Source organism: Dermacentor silvarum, chromosome 2 (genome assembly GCF_013339745.2).
Source record: "Dermacentor silvarum isolate Dsil-2018 chromosome 2, BIME_Dsil_1.4, whole genome shotgun sequence".
Lineage (NCBI taxonomy): Eukaryota > Metazoa > Arthropoda > Arachnida > Ixodida > Ixodidae > Dermacentor > Dermacentor silvarum.
In genome coordinates, this window is record NC_051155.1 from 20,228,606 (window position 1) to 20,253,700 (window position 25,095).

General features: G+C 47.1%; 1 protein-coding gene across 1 annotated transcript in view; it reads right to left on the minus strand.

Moving 5' to 3' along the window:
• Window positions 1–25,095, minus strand: part of LOC119441353 (uncharacterized) — a 257,145-nt gene that overhangs the window by 125,228 nt on the left and 106,822 nt on the right. Inside the window, exon 3 of the mRNA XM_049661182.1 lies at window positions 23,195–24,578. Within this exon, the coding sequence (XP_049517139.1) occupies window positions 23,195–23,360 (166 nt within the window). The 5' untranslated portion in view covers window positions 23,361–24,578. The remainder of the gene's footprint in view (window positions 1–23,194; window positions 24,579–25,095) is intronic.

Consider the following 25,095-nt stretch of genomic DNA (forward strand, 5'->3'; position numbering starts at 1 on the left):
AAATGCTTGAGCTGGCATGCCGCGTGGCAATATCGCAGTATGGAATAAGTCCGTAGGAAAGACCGAAGTATGCTCCTTGTGCAAATGGTAAGGCAGAATGAACAATTACGCAAGAAAGGAACGTGACAACTCGCGCACAAAGTAGCAAGCCGTAGAATAAGCGCCTTCGTTTCCAGGTCCGTCAGTGTGCGTCTTAAGTGATCACATATTATATACGCGCTTACCTATTGGACTACAGCGCATTAGGCGCCTGGTTACGCCGTGGTTACATAAAGCAGTTGCAGGGAGTTAAGCTTAAGTGTTATTCTTATTTCGCTCCCAGTCGCGTTTCACGGAGGCGTGGAAGTGTTCGATAGCGGTGTTTACCGTATGAAGAAAAAAAACGACCTATACACGTGATCCGAAGTGTTAGGCAGGTTAAATAAGGCAAACACAAGTTAGAGTACTATTATTTCGTTAAACACCCGGCATGGTATCTTACCCACGCGCCTAATAATTCTCGCGGAAATGCTTAGTTTTTCTTTTTTGTTGGGAGACGACCAGCTTAACCACTCTGTAACTAACACCCATATTCCATAACGCTCCTCCACTCTACACCCCACCGCCACTCAAGAAAGTAAATAGTGCTCTAGAAAGGGCTCGACAGAAGTGGTCACTGCGCTTCACGACCGTTCAACGCAATTCATGATAAATATGGTGTCTTTATCAGTAGAATGGAGGCGCTGTGCTGAATTCGGTGGAGTGGAGAAAGAGCTTCGAGTCGAGGATCATTTGAGAACGTGTAGGTAAGGAACTCATCGCGAACAATTGCAATGGCTGACAGGAATTATTCTGGCAGACGAGAGAAAAGGCCGCTACGAGAGGCTGCGCTGCAACAAAACATGCGAGACGGATCCAATACGAGGTGCATGCTCTGCCCACCCTACCTTCGTCACTTACGTGCAGCGTGAATGCAAAATTAAACACAATGTATGCTGCACGATTCTCAGGGCTAAAGCAAGGGCTGAAGTGCTGGCTCTCATAAGCTTACTCTCATGTACCCTCAATGACCGAGACATACACGCCGCGGTGGCTTAGCGGCTATGGTGTTGCGCTGGCAAGCACGCGGTCTCGGGATCAAATCCCAGCCGCCGCGGCCGCATTTCGACGGGGGCGGAATGCGAAAACGCCCGTGTACCGTGCATTGGGGGCACGTTATATAACCCCTGCTGATGAAAATTAATCCGGAGTCCCCCACTACGGCGTGCCTCATAATCAAATCTTGGTTTTGGCATGTAAAACCCCCGAATTCGAATTCAATGATCAAGGCACATAAAATGTAACGAGCAGGTGAGTCTCCCTCCCAACGCACACTGGCCACAGATTTCAGAAAAGCACGGAATATGGGCTACACCGAGATGGACGTATGTAGCAATATCCATACATTTTTGGCTGTGAAATTGAGCAGGCAGAAAAAAATGAATTTGCGTAGTAGGGAGACTATCGCTAAAGTAGGAAGCGATGCTTAGGCGTAACAAAACTGTCTGTAATATCAGGGACAGCAGCGGTACCTTAGTTGTAATACTGATCGAGAAGAGAGCATTCTCTTCCTTCATTTTCGTAGGGGGGGGGGGGGGGCATCGCATTTGCAATGGTTGGAAAGTGGCTTCATCGAGCACTTTTTCCATGCTCTCTGGTTTCTGCGTAGCACTAAATTGGCAGATAAATGCAAGTCTTCCTCTTATGTCAGATGCGGGCGAATCTACCGCTCCTGCACGAATAGTTTATTCAGTGAAATACATGGCTTTATATACTGTGGTGCTATTTCTTATCGGCATGGTTTATGACGAGTGATGCACTGGTGGTGACTCGCTATCAGAAACGGGATCGGGCTTAGCATAGCACTAAGTCACACTATATCTACGGGAGAAAGTATTTAAACTTGGGCCCATCAGTGGCTGCGTACCTTCAGCGTTATCTTAAAACGTCTAGTCACGTGGGACACGCGTCTCGCAAGCTCATTGTGAGCAAAATGGCAAACTGATATGGTCGATATGAAATGTGACGCGTCCATCATAGAAAGCTATTCGTCCAAATATTTCAGATACACTGCGGCTTCGCCTTTACCTTAACATGGCAAGCATTGAGGGTGGCAAAAATTTGATGCCATCTGCATCCATTTAACGCCGGGGTGAGGCTTACGTGGCCAGGCTAGGCGAGACGGACTAGTAGAATGTCAGCCCTCGTCAACCAAGAGCCGTAGCGGCCGTTCGCCCTAATGAAGACCTTCGCCTCGTTTCTGAGCCGGACTGCCGGATCGGGTGGAAAGCAGGAAACGTGACACCACCTCCGCAGAGTTACGACATTCGAGCAGACAGCGGATGGCGGTTGCGTCATACGCACGCTGCCGTTAGAATCCGGGGCCGCAGCGAAATCGATAGTGAAGTTTCCAGGATAGCTCAGAAGAATGGGATATCAGTGAGGTTTCTAATTATGACAATAAAAATGCTAAGTTAAGCAACCAGCTGTAAATTACCCTGGATACTCACAAAGAAATAGAAGCGCTATAGTTTAAGCGAAGTTTACAGAGTGAAGATGGCATATAAATATAAAATATGTCAGCAACGTTCGTGCGCATCTACTCAGGACGTATCAATTTATTTAGAGAAAAAATTTTCAGAGATATGAGTAAAACATCTCTTGGAGTAGTTAAATTATGGAATACAAATGAGCAATCAGAGCCCGCATTCAAGTTTGCAGCTTTACACGGCCATGGCGGCCCAAAAATAATAAATTGTAAGGAAGAAGAACCGCACTAGAAAGTTCCCTCGCCATCACGTGTTGCTCGTCTAGCTAAGCTGTCATTGCTGCCACTGTGTTTTTGACTGTCACTCGAAGACTCCAATAAGGCTGGTCACAAAATGAACACAACAAATAGCCCATATTACTTGTCGCGTCGACAAGTACCAAAATTATATAAACAATTTGTACCTTTAGGAAATAGTTTACAACCATCGACGATTACTGTCGGTGCAAGAGAATAACTGAACGCTTGAAGGCGTATATTTGTTGCAGTGATAATATTTAGGTAGAGTATGTTGTATTCGATAATTTTGTTGTAAAGAGAGCCGTTAACGAGAGACAGAAGAAAGGCTGAGAAGTTAACCAGAGATACGACCCGGTTTGCTAAACGCTGGGAAGAGAGGGGAGAGGGAAGCACGCCACTGTAGCGGTAGTATAGATAATTATGCATGCAAATCAATTCGTCATATCTGTGTTGTCTCTAGCGGCGCGAGCAGTGGCGAGGCAGGTGACTGCCGTCCTCCTCTCCGGCCATCGGAGCCCTCTCTCGCAACCACCTCAAGGGGAAAAGGCGGTGGTAGAAGAGGAGTACTGTTCTTCCCTAGTGCTTCAATCACAGTGTCTCAACATTCGGACGTCCGAAACCTCTCGCGTTACGGCTTGTGCATCTCGAACAGCTAGAGCACTTGGCGCTAGGTGCCGAACTTGGCGTTGTGAGTCTGACCTCCATCCGCCGCCAACTTCTCACCACCGACCAACACTAAAACGCACGCAAGAGACAAAGACAGTTATCTGCGGTTAAACATTTGCGTATACCGAAGTGTAGATAACGTCAAAGAGGAGAATCTGAAGGACACGAAATAAAATGGTCTGAAGAGCTCGAATGAGAAAATGGTGGCGCCAGAAACCGTACACTCGAGTGGTGACGGAAGCTGTGTCCTGCGTCATTGAGCTTCGGACACTTATCCATTTGTTCCACTTTCACACAAGACACGAGACGTCAAAGGTCGAGGCTGATTAATCAATGTTCTTTCTTGGAGGACTCTTTGTTCCACGCTGCCTGGAGGACTCGCTGCAGAAAGGAACAGGCGACGGTGCTAATTAGGAAGAGTGCTTCTCTGCGCGCCTGCAATTAGTGGCTTGCTTTCACTGCGGCTGCCAACACCGGCAGCCCGCGGGCAGTTTCTCAGCAAACGAGCGTTCTATGTGAAAGAGACAACGGGTGGTACAGCTGCACCTATTAATTTACAGCTGATTGATGAACACATTGTAAAATCTGTTCTGAAAGCGCACAAAATTTAATGGGCCACGTGTCTTTACCAAAGCGAATAAGTTCCTTAAGGGTGTCTGATCGGAAAGAATCTGATAGCCCGAATGAATCTTTGGGATTGAGTCAGCACTGCTCGGAACTGGGAAAGCCGAAACGAAGCGATGGGTACTGCGTAGCACGGACGAAGCTTGTGGGTTAAATAGGAGAGACCCGAAACGAGGACAAATAGAGGCTTAGGTCTCAGAAACGAGGATGAGGCATCGTTGCGGTCACCATTGACTGCTTTTTCATCGGGGTTCTTCCAAGCCTCGCAGTTTTTGCTTCACTATGGAAGAGAAAGGCGTAGCGCACCCAAAACAGGACAAAAGAAGGACAAAGACTGTATACACATTTCGCGCTAAATTTCAACAACACGTTTTAACTGCGGGATCACAGCCCACGTATACTTTTCACTCGGCTTCAATAAAGCACGTGCCCTGAGCATCATGACATCGCCACTCGCGACATGTACGGGACGTATTGTGATACAAAATCAGGCTATGTTATAAATTCAAACTCTTTTCCTAATAATCAGATGGATGGTTTACGGATGCGAGCGCCACCGAAGATGGCGATGTGATGTCCTTCAGTTATGAGTCTGGAGATCCCGCTAACGCCTTTTTCGAGAAGCATCATGCAGATTATGCGAAGCATCATTCATCAGCACTGCTGGCTATCTAGCATTTTTTTATTCCACAAAACGATACCAGGTGGACGAACGTGTTCCTGCCGGTTATGTACGAATGTGTGTGGGTCGTGAGCGCACGTGTGTGTGACCGACAGCAGCATGACAACAACCGCGTTGTAAACGGTCATATGACGGCAATGGCGTCATATGCTGTTAGGCACAAGCCTGTGACATGACGATTTTCGTGTCCTGCATAGCTAGTCGACGAGTGTAAACAAGAGAAGCACGGCTTGTGACGTCATCAGCGAATCCGTGTTCTACAATTTTACCTGCATAGGGCTATTTCATGTTGGGTATGTTATGACGCTGCCATTTTCGCTTCAGCAATAAAATGTTAAAACTTCAATACATTTAGTGATCGTGCGTCGATACTACGTCCCACAGCTTCTACGGAGCGTAAGCTGTTACGACAGAAGTAGTGAGCAAAGTGCGCCAGTCCTAGAGGCAGTGCAGTCCAACACACGGCGCCTCTAAGCGAGAGCTGTCGCACAGAAAGACGACGATAGAGTGGCATGGGGTGCACTCGCCGGGTGTTTCAAAGAGCTGGCTGGCTTTGAACGGAAGAAGCATGTGTGCGATCGTGGCCAAACGGTTAGATCATCCAGCTTGTATGCTCGACGGCAGAAGTCCGATTCCCACATTGGTCACACACTATTTGATTTTTCCTAAAGCAAGGCGAGAGAGCAACCTACCTACCTACCGCAAAGTTCCAAGAATTGGGCAAGAAATGCTTTGCAGTAAAATAGGATACCTAGAATCTCTATAGCTGCTGATTTGTGGCAGCTTTACGACCTACGATTTCCAGTCACAATTCAGGAGAGCACCACAATTTCGCTACAAACGGCGTTGCAAATTATCATTTAGAAAATACTTCTAAGCAAGGCATGCGAGACAGCGGCGTTTATGACCGATGAGAATGATGTTATAATTGCGCATGGAACGAATAAATACTGAGATAACTATTTAAATTGCAATACTTATACACTTATACACGCCTAATTATTCAGAATCTTGCATTCCTAGGCCCCTCTGAGTAAAGTCAAGAATTGCATGAGTGTTTGGAGTATTTGACTATTTGGAGCGAAGTGTAGGCATGCGACCTTAGGGCTTGGTATTTACACTTCTGGAAGAAACCGCCCAATCTGGCACGATTCCAAAGGTATACCAATCTTTGGTTCAAACTCGGTTTAAATGGCTCGATGCACATTCCGGCACCACCTGCGAGCGACATCAATAGGTGGTGCTAAATGAAGTTTCCATGGCACGAAACAGGAAGCACGCAGCAATGGTGTAAGTTATTCTAAAACGTAAATGGAGCCGCCTTTTAGGATACACCAATGTAACAATTAATCCAGGTAACGATTGTTTCATGTAGCTATGATAAAACACAAATGTCCTTATTTTCTGTTGGTTTCCTAGTCGCTTGTTTTGCGGTGTGTGGGTGAAATATGAAAATAGTCTTGTAGTAAGATTGTTAGAAAAGGAGCTGTGCGATAATATTTCTGGTACTGTGGGAGTAACGTGTAGTACGGAAGTTGGTGGTTTCGCATAGGTTTGTTGAGAAAGTAACAAGGCAGCATATTTATTGTTAGTTTTTCTAGAGACACGCATGAGACAGAAGGGACTTAAGAGAAATAGCGCCATGAACAAGTGCCAACGCTAATTATAACTGTCTTGGGTGGACGCGTGGACGAGTTTGTAATGCATAATCTTCTTCGTACTGAGACAAGGCACTAAAATAAGGGAGGTACTGTGCGCGCGTGTCTTTATTATGCGTATCATCTTTGTACGTAGCAGAACGCTGATTACAACGCTCGCTGGCGTGGCATGAGGCGGAAATTACCAACAACCTCACCATTGGCACGAATGTTTCACTGTTAAGCAAAGCTACTGTGCAGTTAAATAAAAGCTACATATATTATTCAAGGGTTTGACGAACGTCTGAACAGTAATGTTGTAACGACTTCCAGGAAAGCGAAGTGGTTTGCGTGAAAGAGCACCAAATGTGCGATACTTGTCTTATACCATAACTTCTTTTTTTTATTCAGACACTCACGCAATGTCGCACAGAATGATATATATTCTGAGGGGAAGAGGTACGCCCTTAAAACGCCTTGCAAATTGATTCGGGCGAGCACTAAAACAAGCAATGGGTCAGTCCCGCTGCTGTGCATAGCGTTGCATTCACTAAGTGGGTCTTTCTTGCTGTAATGAGTAAGTGCGATCCAACCTTCGTGTATGCCTCTATGGCACTAAACTACCCGAGTGTATGGCCGATTACTTAGATATCTGCCCCCAGTTCGTAACTTTTACACATGAAAAGTCAACTACTGACAAAGTGACACCGGGGGCGCTATAGTGTAAAAGGATACCAACTGTTTTGATTCCCACATCTGCAATCAGCCTCCACGATTGGCCAAAACATTTTCGGGCGACTCCCAACTTCGCCTGTCTGTCTCGCGACGTCACGAAAACCGCGATAGCTCCCCATCTCATATAACGTGTGTACACACTGATTATGCATGATTAAACCGCACAAAAGAAAAATAATAATTCCTGATTAGACGGCTTTTCACCATTAGCCTTCTACTATCGTTCCAACGTTTTCTGTCTACGCCCACTTCGCCTATCTGCCACGCGACCTCACGAAACCGCGAAAACTCACCACGTCAAACTGAAAATTTTTCTGTATAGCCACAGACTGCCCCGTTCCGAAAGGAATAGAAGATGGCTGCCCACCGATCGCTCAGGCCCTCGCTACTCGCACCTGCCGGTTGAGCATGTATTTATTTACGCATGATAAACCTTTTTTTTGCGTGGCAGTAAAATGTTATCGAGCCTTTCGGCATGCATATGCCGCCGTCATTTTCGACCAGCCACCGCAAGCTAAGTAAGGCGAAGCGGGCCAATCGGAGAAGCCGGCACCACCCTCTTCATGCGGTGATCTTTTTTCACTGTGCTGGCTCGGCTCCATCGATACCCTCTCCACTATAGTGTGCTACTCGCCTCTTGCCAGTCAATTAGATACGAAAAACCGCTGAGAGTAGACAATATTATTGATTTTGAAAGCGAACAAAGAACGAGGTGAGTGTTTGATTGGGTTATTCAGACAACGCTGCGGGTCACCGCCCGTTGCTTGCGTCGGTGGTTACGTAAATTTGACGTCAGGAGTGTGAAATCAAAACAGTTTGGAATCATTTTACGTTATAGCGGTCTTGTTGTCACCCGAGACTTAGTTCTTGGGTCACTCTGGTTCATTACTTATATTACTGACATTTTTGAAGTTCATGCTAACACTCCTGTTAAAATCCGCTTGTATGCTGATGACTGCGTCTGTATTCTAATGTCACAAACATCCATGACAAGCAGGTCCTCGGCAACTTGTTGATTTATTTTCTATAAATGAAGCGACGAGTGGCAAACGGAAGGGTGCCTCTGAAATTCACCCATGATAATGCATGCGAATAAAACATTATAATGAATTCAAATGTTTGGGTGTCACTTTCTTGGATAACTTAACATGACCGAAACGTATCGATATATACCAGCCGAAAGAGCACTAGAATCGATCGGTTATTTAAAGCACGCATTAAAAGATTAAACTAAAGAATGGAACTTAACGGCGTATAAGGCGTGGCAACCCATTTTAGAATATGCTTCTATGTCCTCTGCGCTCCGAGCGCGCTGTATGCTAAGCTTGAATTCATCCATAAAAAGGCCATTAGATTCACCTATAAAAGCTATGACAGTAACTTCGCGCCCTCGTCGTGTGCTCCCCATTTGTCGCTTGAATAATTTGCAGCGGAGGCGCACGTGTAAGTGGCTTATCACTCTGCACAACACTGTTCCCGCATCTTCGCAAGTTCTGATCTGTCATTCTGCCCGCCAAGCTCGACGCACTATCCCCTTCAGCATTGTACCGTTTAGATGATGCCATCTGAATTGTTTTGTGTATAATGATTTTCCTCAAACCACGGAGTTTTGGAACAGCCTCGACAGCGCTCTGCGCAAATTGCAAACGAAGCATTTGTTAAGGAGCTACCCAGCCATATTTCTGTGTGAGAATTCGTATGTTGCTGCCTTGTTGTTGTACCTTGCCTTTCAGTTATTTAACCTTGTCATTAATATTTCATAACCTAAGCTTTTATTTAATTGTCCCGCCTATTCCTACGTTTGAGTAAGTGTTGATGTTATTGTTATATTGTTTCCGTGCATTTTTAGTTTTCTAACATTGTATTTTTCATTCTGTACCTGCTCCTGCTGTCTTCAAAAAAAGGGGAAGAAACAGCAGTAATTGTAAATAAATAAAGTAAGTAATAGAGTAATGCCTATTGAAGGCGCTGTGGGTACTCTGGTAAATAAATAAATAAATGAAATAAATAAAACTTGAATAGCTATCCCCACTACATTTCAAAGAACGTGTGATTAAAGATATTCAGCATTATGATCAATAATGGTAGTGGTCTACCTTTTCACAAGCTACAACAGGCGCGTGCCGGGTGTGTTTAGGGTGTGCAGAGCAAATGACACCAAAGCAAGCGTGTGAGTTGCTCTGCACTGTAATAACTACGGGTTCCAAGTGTTCGGCGCTCTCTCCGTTTGCTGAGTACCATACCGCAAATTAGGGCACAAACCGAACTTTCCGGCAAGGCACCCTGGTCGAAGGAAGAGCAGAATGCTTAGGAAAATCAGTCTACTACGCATCTGGCTGATCAGTCATACTGGCAGCGTACGCAGACAGTAGCCGCCAGTTTTGGTTAGTACGAATCTCTCTGATTAAGAGACACCCAGGCTCATGTGGTTTATTTTGCCTGTTACTGGAATTACGAGGATATTATTATGAAGTTTGTTGGTAATATTGTCTAAACCTTTAGCCGTTCGACGTCACAAAATGAACGCCATAGTTAGGCGCCATCAGCATGCGTTTTGGGCTCACAGGTTTAACTGCGCGCAATGAGCACTGCGTGCAGTCCCATGCCGTTCCACACGAAGAAGAGGTGCGACTCACAGGATTGGGAATGTGAAACCATGGGGTTGGTGCGCCGATTCAGCATTAATGTTGAGAGACAAAAAAGAGAGTAGGACGAATGAGGGTAAATGGGGGTGGGGGGGGGGGGGGAGTGGCAGATATTCTAGTTTACATGAGGTAGACGAAATGGACATGGGCTGGCCATATAATGAATAGGACAGATATCCGCCGGTCTATTACAGCGACTTAATGGGGGCCAAGCGAAGGGAAGTACCATCAAAGACGGCAGAGAGCAAGGTGGTGGGATTAAATTGGGAAATCTGCAGACATAAGATGTGCTCGGCTGGCGCCAGACGCTGGGAGAGTACGCCAGGACAGGTTTCGTACTGCAGTAGACATAAGACGGCTGGTGATGATAATGACCGTTTAATCAATAAACAAAATAGTTGGCGCTTCACGAACTGGCGATATTGAGTTGAAAATAGTCAATGTCGAGAAAACCAAAATCAATAATCCTGTACACTTCGCCGTTTACTGTTCGTCGGAGCACGGTGACGTTTATAGTCCGATGTCAGCTCCCAGACAGAGTATATTGAAACTAGACGACACGTGTGTTTACCTACTGGCGCACGTTCATATGTGAGTTCATATTTCTGGATGGGTTTCCTGTGTGATACATATAAGCAGGTGGCTTTGTAGGCGTTGTATGCCCATGTAAGAAGATTCCATCGCTTTTCGTGATATCGTGTGCGCAACCCAGAAATTCGGCGGTGCCTCATGTATATTTTTTCAAGGAATCGCATTACCGTTGGATGTTTTTTTTTCTCTTTGTTTTCTTTTGCCCCGGGAGTGTCCTGCTGGCACGAAGAACGCACCCGCCGCGGTAGCTTGGAAGCTATGGCGTTGCGCTCATGAGCTAGAGGTCCCGGCTGCAGCGGCCACATTTTGATGGGCGCGAAATGCCGAACACTCGTATAATTAGATTTATGCGCAGGTTAAAAAGCTTCTGGTGATGAAAATTATTCCGGTGTCCCCCACTACGGCGTGCCGCCTAATCATATTGCGGTTTTGGCACGTAAAACGCAAGAACTCACTCATTTTATAAGATATTCTTAAGAGGAAGAACGCGCTGAAATTATTTGATATTGATGTGTTATGTATGTGTGTGTATTCAACTTAGCTACGACGTATATAAGCGTATATTGCGGCGGGTCTTCACTGACAGGTTGATCACGTTAAGGTAGAGGCGCAACATTTTTGTCAATGCACTTTGGGTTCATGCGAGTACAAATTCAAAAGGGCTTCACACTGAACGGTGTCATGACTGAGAATAAAAGGAACCGAAAAACTAGTCTTGTAGCATTCAAATGATGAAAAGAAACAGTCTGTTTTCAGTTTATAAAATTGGAGGGACACAGAGCCCGCATGTTTGGCCTAATGCTACGATTATTACGCTAGAAGCCTTGGTTTCAGTCGAACGTCTGTTTGGTGCAGGCCCCTCTGCTACGTCTCAAGATTAAAATTACAAGTACCTAATGCCATTCATTCGCCTTTAACAAACCAGTTCTTCGGAAAGCCTCAGTGTGGAGGAAGGCTTATCCCAGGCAAAATGTGTCACGCAGCCGAGAGCCGCGCGAATGTACCAACGGAACAAATAAGGGTTTCTTAGAAAACATCGCAAAGGAAGAAAGATTTGTTTTTGTTCAGTGACCGAAGCAGGCACCTACGCATTACACGGCCCGTCGGTCACGCATTTGACTAACCAGAAAGTAACAGGTGCTAAAGCGATGGCGAGTAAATCGACAATACGAAGTGCCGGCAGACTGACAATAGAAGATGAGTACTTCGTAAGTCCATAAGATGAAAAGCTTCTTGAAAAAGAAAACTCGTTACCCAGCCTAGAGTCGCACGATGCTACCCAATAAACGCATAGTCCCATGCGTCTCCGTGTTGATTATCGCACCCTCACATTGCGATCTGCTTTCCTCTTTGTGACCTCAGATGCTAGAGCTACCACACAGCAAAGGCAACGCGATTGTCCAGGGTTTTGATGCACGGACGAAAGCGAATTTTTGTTCAACTGAGAAAGGTCTGAGAAACCTTTATGAATGTTCTGCGTTCCCCTGTTTCACACACATTAATAGGAGAGCAGCTTGGTCTCGCCCGCAATAATTAGCACTAACAAAAAACTGTGATTGTAAATATTGACCCGGAATGGTGTCCATGAGAGCGTCCATGTTCCAATAAGACTGTTAACATCATACATCAATTAGGTGTACAATTCGGCCTATCAACGTTTGCTCATGCAGAGGCCCATGTGGTTTTGCGCTTGCATATGTAGATGTTTTAACATACGAACATAAATTAGGCGTTTCTATTCTTACACAAGACTTTCACGTTCCACCACTTCCGGGACTGTTTTCGGGGCTCGGTCGCAAGTAGTGATAAACCTTACTTCTGCAACTGTAGCCGCGCAACTATCGCCTTCAGAGCCGGTGAAGAACAAGACGGCTCACGGGCAAGTGGCGCGGGAAAACACCACACTCGCGCGCTCGGTCGGAGTCGCCCCATCTATCTGATGTTCTCGCAATGCATCGGCACCATGGCTGGCCGGCTTAAATAAACCGTGGCCGTCCCGCCCAATTCCCTAACTTGGTTACACCGAACAACAGAGTTCAGCCATGCTAGCGTCAATGAAGCCACTATATCAAGGGGAGAATGACGTGGCCTCACGCATTCCTGCAGACGTCGCGCGGAGGCATGGTATCCGCGAATTCTACATCGACATGCCAGACATATGGTTCATTCAACTTGGCAGCCACTTCCGCATCAACAAGTGACCACCCCGCTGCTGTGATAGTACCTCCTGCGTGTAGTGGGTGCAGCCAGAATAGCTGCTTTGCAGGCTCCGGCAGTCACTCACCAGTCCCGACATCTACGAGGATTTGGGGGCAGTCGTCCTTGATCGCTACGCCACTTCGAGCCCTCAGTGTCATCCAACTAGAGCTCCGTCACAACAGTTTTTGCCGTGTGAACATCGCCGGTGTCCTCCCGTGCCGATTATCAGCACGCGCGGGCTCCAGCATCAAACCTCAACTCGGCCCGCAAGTCTTACCCACATCCTAAGGGTAGCTGCCTGGCAACTCTTTCCTAGGAATCCACTTGTTAAAATGCAAGCGCTCTCGTCCACTCTACGGCCCATCGCTCTCCTTCCTTGCCCGTTCCCGCAAGTTCTCCCCCTTTTATTCTGGGACACCTCACTCATCACCGATCCAGAGGCGCTCTCACCGGTTCCGCTAAACGCAAATTTCGCTCGCGCAGGCACCGAGACACCACAGGCACGATCTTCGCGATCTCTTCAGCGACTGCCACAACTCTGGCGCCGCCGCCACCTGAAATTTTGCTGCAAATAGAAACAGGCGAGCCTCTCGATGCGTTGTGCTGGTATCTCCCGTGAATGCCTTGCCTGCCGAGGCTTCGGAGGAGCCACTCTGCCACCTGGTTTCTTTAGCTCGCGAAGCACTTCTACATCAATAACGTGAGTGACCAACACTTGCGCTACCTCCATGCAATTCCCGAGCTGCCAGACCGTCTTCTTTCGGCGCTAGGACTTCTACTATATGCGCCTGCATCTACAAGAACCTGTGGGAGGCTGTGATTTCACACCACGGTATAGCTATGGTACGATTTTGCTCACAACATACGCCACCACTTCTGCGTGGCACATCTGTCTAGGATTACGGGAACCCGACCCTGCCAGCGACAACAGCACCTGCTTTATGTAGCCCTCTCCCGAAAGTCCTGGCAAATTGCACAACAGTCGAGCAGCGGCTAGGCTGCATGAGTATGCTATATGCCGAGACCAAAGTCTTGCTGGTCCCCAAAATAGGCCACCTTACACAACCCTACCAGCACCTGGAACAGTGACGCAGCGTTAATCTACAAGGACACCAATGCACAGTGACACTCGCAGTTCTGCGCCATTGCCACCGTCACACGCCGTCCGACGGCACAGTCTTCATTGCTGTCAGCGCCGTTCCCCTCAACGGTCTCTCCCCTCGGCACGAACCAAGAACCAGCCAATAGGCCTCAACTCTGCGGGCCGAGTTGTGCGACACTGAGCGTGCAGACGTCGAGGACGGAAGATGATGTCCTCGGCGTAGAAGACAAGGCGACTTGTGTCGAGACTTTGTCTACCTGCCGGCCCGTGTACACGCAGGCGCACAGCTCACAAGCACATCTTTGTGCTTCCACAACGGACATCCCGACGCAGCTCTCTGTCGTGGACTGCTACACATCTAATCTGTGACAAAGGCGGTTACCTCCTTCCCTCTTCATGGGACGCTTTCTCTTGCAACACTCGTCCCCAGTGACACTTTCAATCACGACCACCAGAAAACTCTTTGTCCCCTTTTCTACAACATGGACTTTACCTGGACTCCTTAACGGACTCTGTGAAATGTCGCTCAAGTATACAGGCTTGCAGTTTCTCTTCTTTCTCTTCGCGCGCCCTTTGTATATATTTCAATCGCGCTACGCGCTAGGAGGGGAGCCCAGTAGCGGTGCGACTGTCGACTCCAGAGCCGGTGAAGAAGAATACGCCTCACGCGCATGTTGCGCGAGATAATATGCTCGCTCACTCAGCGTTAGCGGCCGCGTATATCTGCCCCTCACGACAATCATCGGCGCCATGGCTGGCCGACTGACATAAACCATATAGCCGTGGCGGCTATCCCTTTTCCCGGCCTCCCACATAATAAATGTGGAAAATTTATTATGTGGGAGGCGCCCGATATCTGAGGCATAGCAGGCAAGTTAATTAATAAATTATTGATTAGGTAAAAAACATCTATTTGTTTATTTACTGTACAGAAGCTTACGCTTCGGATAAGTGCGCTCAAATATATACAGGTTGTGTATCATGGATTTTTGTGAAGAATAGAGAAATCTAAAATATAACGGCATGTTTGGTTTGTTCAATTAATATTATGCCGCAGGAGGCAAGCCATTTTGGCTACAAAACATTCACTGGTTCAACAGCGAAGAGTGACTTTCTTGACACAAAGTGCATTCTGAATGTTCTAAATTACGTGATTTTCCAAAGCGAAACGTTATTGCCAATTCTGTCGAGCTGTTCTGACCATGGCAGCTGACTGGGACGGTGCTGCTGCTACTGCTTTCTCGTTGAATGGCTCATACTTAAAAACAAATGAATTACGTGCCTTATGCTGGATCGAACCACGGCGGTAGATTGGCCAAAAAGCGGGTGGTACATCTAAAATAAGTCACAATAAATAAATAAAAACCATTCAATACAGAAGTTGCATTACGGAGTACGGGTGCGCAAGAACGCATGAACGCACCCCAGTTTCCATTACGCCAGAGACGAAGGAATAAAATGGGCAAATTTATAGTACTTTATTAACCACATCATGAATTCAACGCTTCCCACAAATTCCGAAATGTAGGTTGGATCCGCATACCTCCTAGGTTTTTTTTTGCACTGAACGACGCTCATGCTGGGCTGAGAACATCGTAGCAACGCTATGGGTGTCACAGCGATCGTGACAGCAGTTCACTTAACGCGTGGCTTCCGTGGTTATGCTTCCAACTACACATTAAGAAAACAGGGGTAAATGGGTATCAATGTTAGTCTTTTGGGTAGTAAGTGGCCTGCCACGAGCATTCGTCCTTTTAGCGAGTCACTGGGCGGGAATGAACCCTAACTCCCCATGTAATTCCTCGTTCAAGGACTAACAGTTGCCCTTCTTCTATGCTCCTCAAGGGAGCAATCGTCACTCTTCTCCGTGCTTCTCAAAAAAGCAATGAAGGACTTTAGCGGCACACTATCACAAAAAATTATTGGACAGGAAAAAAATGCACGCCAGAGTAAGATACGAACAACCGTCTTCACGTTCAGGGACCAAGTACTCTAACAGTACACAGTGGCAGCTCTTTTCTTGCTTACATGAAATTTATTGCATCGTGTATAATACTATACGCAAGAAACGTGCAAGCATTAGCCAACACATCGCATATTGATGACGTAGAAACGACCCATAAATCCCGATGTGCACACCATGCACCACACAAAAACTACAGGAAATTTTGAAAAAGAAAAGTAGGAACAACAGGCAACTTATCAAGAGGTGGTTCTACCAGGCAGGTTGAAACTCTTTTAGGTCATATATGTCCTTCAAGTGACCAATCATTTGAGCATATTGACAAAATTGCTCTTTTTGAGCAGTTTTGACAAACGAATTCATTCAGTGTTTTGGTCCAGCATGCGGGTCTTCCATAAGCTATGTAGTCCAGTTAGAACAAACCTATCAAATGGCACATCTTCGTGAGGTTGGCTCATAGGTATAAGAGCACACAGAAGTAGCGATTATTCTGTGAAAATGACGAATGTAATTTCTTGTACAACAGCGTATCTGCAGTACATGAAATACTTTTCTAACTAGGAACAAGGTTCTAGCTGCCGCCCTACCAAATATAGCAGGCAGTCCGGAGTAAAAATATCAGTATGGCAATGAAGTGCCGGTACACGTTCTCTCCAGAAATGTGCATTAAGCATCTAGGCATCAAAAGGAACACCAACGTATTTAGGTCGCACGCTTGCCAATTCTATAGCACCATAGTTAGTCGGTGTACAGCCACATAAACCAAACGAAAGACCTGAGCTTTTATCAGCGAAGCTGTTCTAGCTAACCGTAAAAAGTGCCGCAAATCCTCGCCGAACTATGACGTCACTGCATTGCCTAGCAACCACCTCGCGGAGCTGCGTGGGCCTCGCCTCCTCTATATGCCGTGCGCATGTTGCCTTGACATGGGACGTTAAGGAGAGGGAAGGAGAGCTTGCTCGGGAGAGGGAAAGAGAAAATGAGAGCAAGATAGAGAAAAAATTGTACCAGCACCAACGAGGCAACGCACAGAGCCGCTGCCGACGCCGCCCGCGTTGCCTAGCCGCGCATGCACCGAAGCAGTAGCAATGACGTCACCTAGCATTGCCTAGTAACCGCCAGCGCAAGTGCGCGCTCGCACACAGACACGACTCCGCCGAGCACCCGCTAGCTGCACGCTACTGCGCATGCGCCGTGACTTCATCCCGGCGTGTCGTCTGCTGCACGACTCCCGTACACTGTGCATAGCTTTCGCCCAGTGTGCATGCGCTTGGCCTCGGAGTTGGCCATAAAAGGGGCTGCGCCTAGTCGTGTCAACTTTCGCTGGATATCGAGTGGCTAGCCAGTAACGCGTTCGGCGTCGGCAAGCAACAGCGTTCTTGGCACTGTGCCAACCTTGGTTAGCCTGCCTGCGTTTGTTACATGCCAGGAACGCTGTCACTCGCAGGCGCCGACGCCTCCAGCGCTAGTCAAGCAAAATATCGCGAGAAGGAAAGTACCTCCGAAAATGATCGCTCGAGAAAACCTGCCCTACATGCGTAGTTAAGTTAAACCAAGTTAAGACCTTGCAGCAACCAAGGTAATACCTAGCAGTAGCAGCCAGTAAGACTTGAGGATCGACTGTTTCACTGTGACGAAGCTTTGCACAACCGAGTGCGAACTTGCCCGTTTCTTTTCGACAAATTTGAGCACCCGAAGTCATAAAAAATTTTTCAGTCAATGGTTGAAATTTGTGAACGCTCGGTTTGTGTGAGCAGAAAAAAAGCAAGAAGATCTCCGTAAGTTTGTTGGCCAAAATGTTCAAGCAATGAATTTGACTGCACTTTAAAATGCTTATACACAATGATTGGTAAATAGAGGTGGCGATAACGTGCAATTAACCCTGTTTTACATAGGAAAGAATGGGCGCTGTCTCGGATAGACTACCATTACCAATGATTCGGGTAGAATAGTTTATGTAAAGAATGGAGTCAACATTAACATATTCTAAAAGTATGAATATGAAGGCGTGGTTCACTGAATTAAATGTTTTTGTTAAATCGATCTCAAGCAGTGCGAAGTGATCCCAGCGGGATGAGCAATACTGAAGAGCTGTCCGTCGGTGAACCGTCAGGATACTGGCATCATTTTGAGCAGTTCAACGCCGGTGGAGCAATTAAAAAATGTCACAGTTTCGCCCCAAGGGCGAAGCGATGAATGCGATAGCAACACAGCAATGTCATACGAAGTAAGGTGAGCGGCTTTGGTAGCAATATGAATTGTAGTAAACATGAGCTGATTAAGTAAGCAGGTGTGCTGCGGCGCAAGTAGACCGACATGAAGAGAGACTCGATCACCACGAGAAGGCGCGTGTGAAACGGTGGTGTTGATGAGAAGCGCTTCCCGTGGGCAGCGCGTGCGAAGGGACACACCTGTAGCGCTGCATGCCAACCAGGGCAGCATTGCATGTGTAGCGTGCGTTGGAAAATGTGGCCCCACTATTACTAACTGATTGAACAAGCGTGGTGTGAGCGCGCACAAACAAACATGAATAGATCACACTGAATGACTGCAGACAACGACTGTCAAAACGCTGGCAGCAAGCGCATATATACGCCGCCGCAGCGGGCGAAGGTACGTGCGGTCTATCGCTTCAACGGAAACTGAGCGGCGAATGGACGGCGCATAAAGGTCAGAGCCGTGTGGAGATAAGAGACGGTGCGGTCGAACGAACGACGAGCGCGGTTGTTGGCAGCGTAGAAGTGCGCCGCCCCCCCCCCCCCCCCCGCTCCTTCCGGCGCTGGCTTTCCGCTTCCTTGCTTGCGCGTGGGAGATTGAGTGCGTTCGCTCTCCGTGATAGCGCGCGTCCCCGCACGCTGCCTCTGGGGCATACGGCGCGCGGCGAAGATTTTATCTATACGGAACCTCACGGCGACGACGACGGCGACGACGACGCCGACGGCAGAAATCCGGCTGAAGTGTCCATATAATTGCTATCGCAATAAAAACGACTCAGCATTTTGTGTACACTGTGCGTGGAGAGTCTTGTGTTGCCTTTTCCTGCGACCACAGGCGATTGAAAAGGAAGAGAAAGAGATACGAAGAAGGAAAGGTAGGGAGGTTAACCAAGGACGTGCCTGGTGGACCATGGGTTGTTCGAGTAAAAAAAAACATCACGCGCATTACGCGATGTACTATCGACGAAAAAAAGTTTACGGACCAAGGGATCTGACAAAGGACTGGATATCTCCGCAGCCTCAAAACGCAGCCTAGTATTCCCCTTTCCAGCCTCTACTGGTAAATGTGAACAACATTGTAATGTACGGTTTTACTGGCTACTTTTAAAGGTTGCTCGGATATTAAGCGTTTTCTGAGGTCCCGTGGTCCGTAAAATTGTTTGCTCGAGAGTACGTGTAGCGACAACCAGGCACGCAAGGTCGTTTAGCGTGCCGAATTTCCGCTACGAACCGCTTCAGATAAGTTCGTAATCTCCTTGGAACGGAAGTAACTTAGGCACCATTGACCAATAACTCATGCCAGCCCATCAATTATTTGCGCGTTTGATGGGTAAATTTCACATATAATGTGCACAAGTGCATGGCTCGTCATATTCCACCTGTTGAATGCCACGAATTTTTTTCACGAAAACGCAAAGTACTGCCTTACATGTAGTTGAAAACACTGGGCATAAAATTAAAAAAAATATATTACATTTTTCTGAATTTTAGAGATGCTACTGTTACCGCCTCTTCAATCGACGACACGAGGGAACAGCAGACTGCATGGATAGTAACTATTACCGGTTGCTATCTTCCCGACGAGCGACTAAACACTTACCGTTGAAACTTTGCAGACATAAGGCAGCCCCAGTGATAGAAATTTCGGCATCAGGATCAATGAGTGCTTCGCCTCGAACACCTTCTAGAAGCTCTAATAACTTTCTCGGTGGTCGCTCTGTTGGAGTTGTAGGCTTTCCCAAGGATGCAGTTTTACCTCCTAAACTACAGCCTGGAGTTTTCCGAGTGGGCGTCAAGGAGCTCAAAGGGGGGCCGAAGAGGCGACACTGAGTGACGACGGGGAGAAGGTGGCCAGCACGGAGATTCACGGTAGTCAGGCATATCGGCAGTATAGGGAGGAGAGGGTTGATTTGGCCAAGGAAGGGTAGAAGGGCGTCCGCTGGTAGCTTAAGGGTGGATGGATGTTGGTTCGTTCCTGAGGAGCGTACCCTCGGCAGTCATCCTTCCGGCACCGTCGACAAAAACGGGAGATGTGCTCTCGATAGTCATCGTATTAACAAGTTGGGTGGGCAGAAGGCCAAGCGGACTAATACGTCTGTGTAAGTACTGGTGGTGATAGCGAAGATCAGTGGTCGACTAGTGTGTGTACAGGCATGATGGTGATCTGGAATAGTGGCACGCACACTCCTGCAGTTCCTTATGGGACGAAAATGCCAATTTTAGGACAAACTGAGCAGTTACTCTCGTTTTCCCCTGCGCTTTTATTAGAGCGTAGAAATTTGCGAATGAGCAGTAATTTGCATGATTTGAAACTGCTTTACTCGAGTCACCAAGCACTTTAGGGCCCCTTATAGGTAAAGAAAGCACTTTTGTGTACTGCTAACCACTTACAGGAGCTGATTTCACTCTTTAGTCATGTCCTCATTTGGCAAAGAGCTTGAATAAAATACTATTTCTTCCTTCTGGATGTATTCACAATTTTGTCTCAGTGCAGTGAGACGTAAGAAACAGGGGTTTACGATTATTGCAAGCACTTATATTCCAGTACCCGTTGTTTACTTCGACTTCAAGCCGAAATAAGAGAGCCTAGTATCTGAGGGTTTAAGCATTAGAGCAGCGTCCATGAATATTTGCATATATTTGGCTTGGGTGGGTCGGCCACGTATTGTATAGAAACCTCTCTATACAATATTGCCGCAGCTTGCGCAAAACGCATAGCGAATAAAAATAAAATTTAACAAGTACCCTACACAATCAGCACCCTAGACTACTTGTCGCATGCTAGGCGTACGATAGCTAGAAGGGCTATCCCGGTATGTTGAGTTGTCTGAATGGCGTCTCCAGCAGGATGCCTCAGTTACGGTGGCTAGATGGGTAGGTGTGCCGACCGGCGCGTCTGGAGTCTAGTTCACCGCTTCTCCGCGTCATGACGCAAAATTGGCGCTGCGGTCAGTAGAACGGTTCCGCAGCGCGCGTCGTCTGCTACAGGGGGCTGGCGGCGAGCAAAAAAAATAAAGCCCGTATTGGAATAGTTGTGTGTCGTCTGTTCGTGGCTGTTTCATAAGTGAAGAGCTCCGAGTCTCTCGTACTGTTTGCAAGTTCCTAAGCGATGTGGAATGTTCCAGGTCGGAAAATGACCGGCGAGATTAGCGGCGGCATTGCTCCACCAAAGAAAACCACCAAGCAGACTTAGTGCTTCCCTCCGAACTGCAACTCCGGCTCTAAATTCGTGAGAAAGACAGCGGAAATGTTCCGCTGTTTGAAGGCGGAAATGTTCGTTCCGGGTTGCTCAGTATCGGCGACGTTAATGAGCAAGCCGTACACCGAAAAGCGTACGTCGATGAGCTTTTCGACATTGGAAATTTGCAAGCCGCACATGAGGTGAGGTGCTCAGCGCCTGCGACATCGAACACCGCTGCACTGCTACAGGGAAAAGTGACTCTAGGCTTATATTCTATATAGCAGGCTATGTAGCAAGGAAGTTCCTGCAAAGAACCAAGTGCTCCGCTTGCTCAGGGACAATACTGAATTCAACAGAATGAGTAGGTCAGGGCTGTTGCTCCCTTCTGAAGCACTAATCAAACTGCAGGTAGTATCCCTCGAAGACGCCTCGAAGCTGTGCTTCAGTTTAAATGAGTTATGAAGGAACAGTATGGCCGACTTTGCATCCTTTCTGCAGCTGAATCCTTCGAATTTGATCGGCTGTGAGCGGCACAAGAAAGAGCTCACAAAAGATGTGAAGTTCTATTCAATTACAATCCTTTACTTTCTTGTCAAGGGCAAGAACACGGTGCGCGAAAGCAACAGGCACAAGAGGAATCACCTGAAGCGGAGACGTGTGCTGTGAATAATGTTATGATGTTGTGGACAGTTGCGACCTTGCTGGCGCTGGCCTATTTATGTTGGTGCGTCTGCTGACTCAAGTTATGAGAGCGTTTCTTGCATTTTAAATATATTTATGAATCTAGCCCGAGACGTATTGCTTTATTTTATCGCAACTAAACAGTGAACCATATGCACTTACCAACACAAGTCGTCTCGTAACAATTTAAATAACAATTTAAATATACCCGCCGTGGTTGCTCAGTGGCTATGGTGTTGGGCTGCTGAGCACGAGGTCGCGGGATCGAATCCCGGCCACGGCGGCCGCATTTCGATGGGGGCGAAATGCGAAAACACCCGTGTACCTAGATTTAGGTGCACGTTAAAGAACCCCAGGTGGTCCAAATTTCCGGAGTCCCCCACTACGGCGTGCCTCATAATCAGAACTGGTTTTGGCACGTAAAACCCCATAGTTAACAATTTAAATACCGTAACTGAGGCAACAATAAACACAACAGCTGGATTTCTCAAAATTAAAACATTATAACTTACTTAATATCACGTAAACACGTCTCCATATACCGTATAAAAATACTGCAGTATTGTTTTATGCATGGAAAAAATGTATCTACGTATTTAATGAAATGGGCTGGAGCGCCGCGTTTATACCAATAAATGTTACCAATCGCCAAGCTAGTAAATTGACTTCAGCATATAGTGTCTTCTGAGTAGACGACCGTAACAAATTCCCCATTCTGGCTTCGCTTACACTGCTCAAAACGGCATTGTATAACGCGTACTTCAAAGCTAGAGCAGAGGCAGCGATACTATCAAACACACTGCTCCGTCTACACAGCGAGGCCGACGTTGCGCGCAGCTCAGCCGTTATACTGTCCGCAGCGCCACTTCTGCGTCATGATGCGGAGAAGTGTGGAACTACACTCGGGCGGCACACCTACCTGTCTAGCCACCGTACCTCAGTCTTTTACTAATGTTAACATTGCTTTTTCATTGCTGCATGCTTAAATGTTAGCGAATACTTTTCGGGTACGAAAGAAGCACTTTTAATGAAATGTTACTGTCCTTGGAGAGGTATCTAGCTATTGAAGTGTCACAGTACTAACAGAACGTGCAAGATTGTAAACCTCAATTTGTCATTCTGGTGTAATGATGCCCCAGAGAGTAAACAGAGACGAATAAAAGCACACAGGACCCGAACGCTGGCCTGTGGCCTCTACACTTGATTGAATCCCTACCATTTAGCCGAATTTTCAGTTCTTCTGGGCCACTTTTTTGTCGATGCAGTAACTCATTATTATTAAAAGAATGGTCTATACCTGCTTATTTTGGGTCGGTCACCGCAAACTGAGAAGCATAATGATTTATAGACGCACTAAAAGTTCTCGGTATTGGGCATTCTCATTCAATACAATAACAAAACAGGTGCTCCGCAGTTTATTTTCTTTCGGTTACTGAACGTTCATGCACTCAGTGAAGTACACTCACCGGTGGGTCTCGGCGGGCGCAGGGCGTGTCCCAGTAAGGGAGGAGTGGGCATCGTAGTCGACGGCCACTTGGTACTGGCCATCACGGTGGTGGCGATGGAGCTGGTCCCGGTTGTATCGAGTCCATCACCGATGTCGTTGATAGTCCAGTTTCGCGCGGCTCGCATGGCCAACACGGGGCGCCTATGCGGACCGCCATGCCTCCATCATGGCCTCAGCGGCGATGGCTCATCGGGAAGGCCCACTCGCCGACGACCCACACCATGGCCGAAACGATGCATTCGCCTACTCGGAAACTCACAAGAGCCCCTTTGTTCAGCACACAAAATAATACACAGGTTCAGAGCTGGGCGATCGAGGCAAAAGCACCACCGCAATGAAATCACAGCCGAAGACCACGTGTCTCGTATCGAGACCGGCAGTAATGGCTTTCGCTTCTTGCAGCTGCACTGAAGATTTCAGGAAACGTCTTTGCTGGATTCAGAGCTTGGCAACCGACGCTGTCCTTGGTTTCAAATTCGCGACAAGTGACAGTGCAAGAGCCGCATCACGAAGTTGAACTAAATGAAGCGTGCTGCTATACAAGTCCGTTAGGGTGTGGCTTCTTTGTCTGCATTCAAAATTATCGCAGCCTTTTAACCTCGGGCCTTACAGACTTTGCATGCAGTGACGATCTCGTAGACGCCTACGTTCGGGCAAACCGGTTATATTGTGACAAAACGTTTAGCTGAACGATGATGCTATGACGGAACGATCTCACGAAGGGCCTTGTCTTTTATCTCGACGACGAATACAAATACATCTGCAGAGCTATGACTGGAGTTGAAAATATTTGCTTTTAGGCTGGGAAGAAAAGCCCTTTTGGAAACTAGACGTGGCAGATGTCAAACTCTTAGCCCAGCGCGAAAGCTACCTTCGTAAGTGCTCCTATTTAGCACATCTTAAGTGTCTCGCTTAGTGTTTTACGGTGAGAGCGTAATATTTAACGAGAATCTAATGCCATTTGAGTGAAACCCCTTTCATTCTTCCCGCTTATTGCGTCGAGAATATGCAAGTCCTTGAATGTGAGAGTGCGGACGTTACTGGGTGAATTTAGGCTAAAATATCAGACGGCAATGTTCTGCGCCATCAGAAAAGATCTTCGAGATAAAAAAACTGTTTGACAATACAGCAAAATAATCTGGACAAACTGCACTGCAACTGGTGCCACCTCCGTCATCAGCCTCGGTGCCAGATACGCTGAGCAGCACGCCGCACGAAGATTGATGCGATGCTCTCTTGCATTGTTGCCGTTCTGACGAAGGTTATGGACGTTGGGGTTGTCGCAGCCAAGTCCAACGCTGCATTGGAGACATTTTTGTTGCACAGCATCCGTTTACCTCTACCTGCGAGTATAAGGAGAGAAATAAAATAAGCGACTAGTTTCTAATAGCAATGAACAAATCACTTTTACGGAGGTAGCATACAACTTCAGTATGATGCGACGGTAAAAGTAAGCATCTCGACAAATGGTACAGATAGTACAAACCCATAGTGCTCTGGTCTGTCAACAATGAAATTTGAGCGATAGCTAATGACTCCACGACAAGTAATACAATTGAAGGCGATGGGCGTTATGTGGACAAAGGGGAAGGTGCGTGTACCAATTCGAAAGCAGACCAGAGCGCCTGGTATTCTAGATGCGATTCAGACAAAAAAGTTGAGTCAGGCAGGTAATGTTATGTACATAACAAATAACCGGTGATGCCTCAGGATAAGCAGTTCGATAGGAACGAAACGGAAATGCATTAGAGAATGACAGGGAATCAGGTGGAGTGATCGAGATAAAAATTCGGCAGAACCCATCTCGCAGTAACTGCCGACGGTAATGCGCTTACCAATGCATCAATATACCGAGTATTT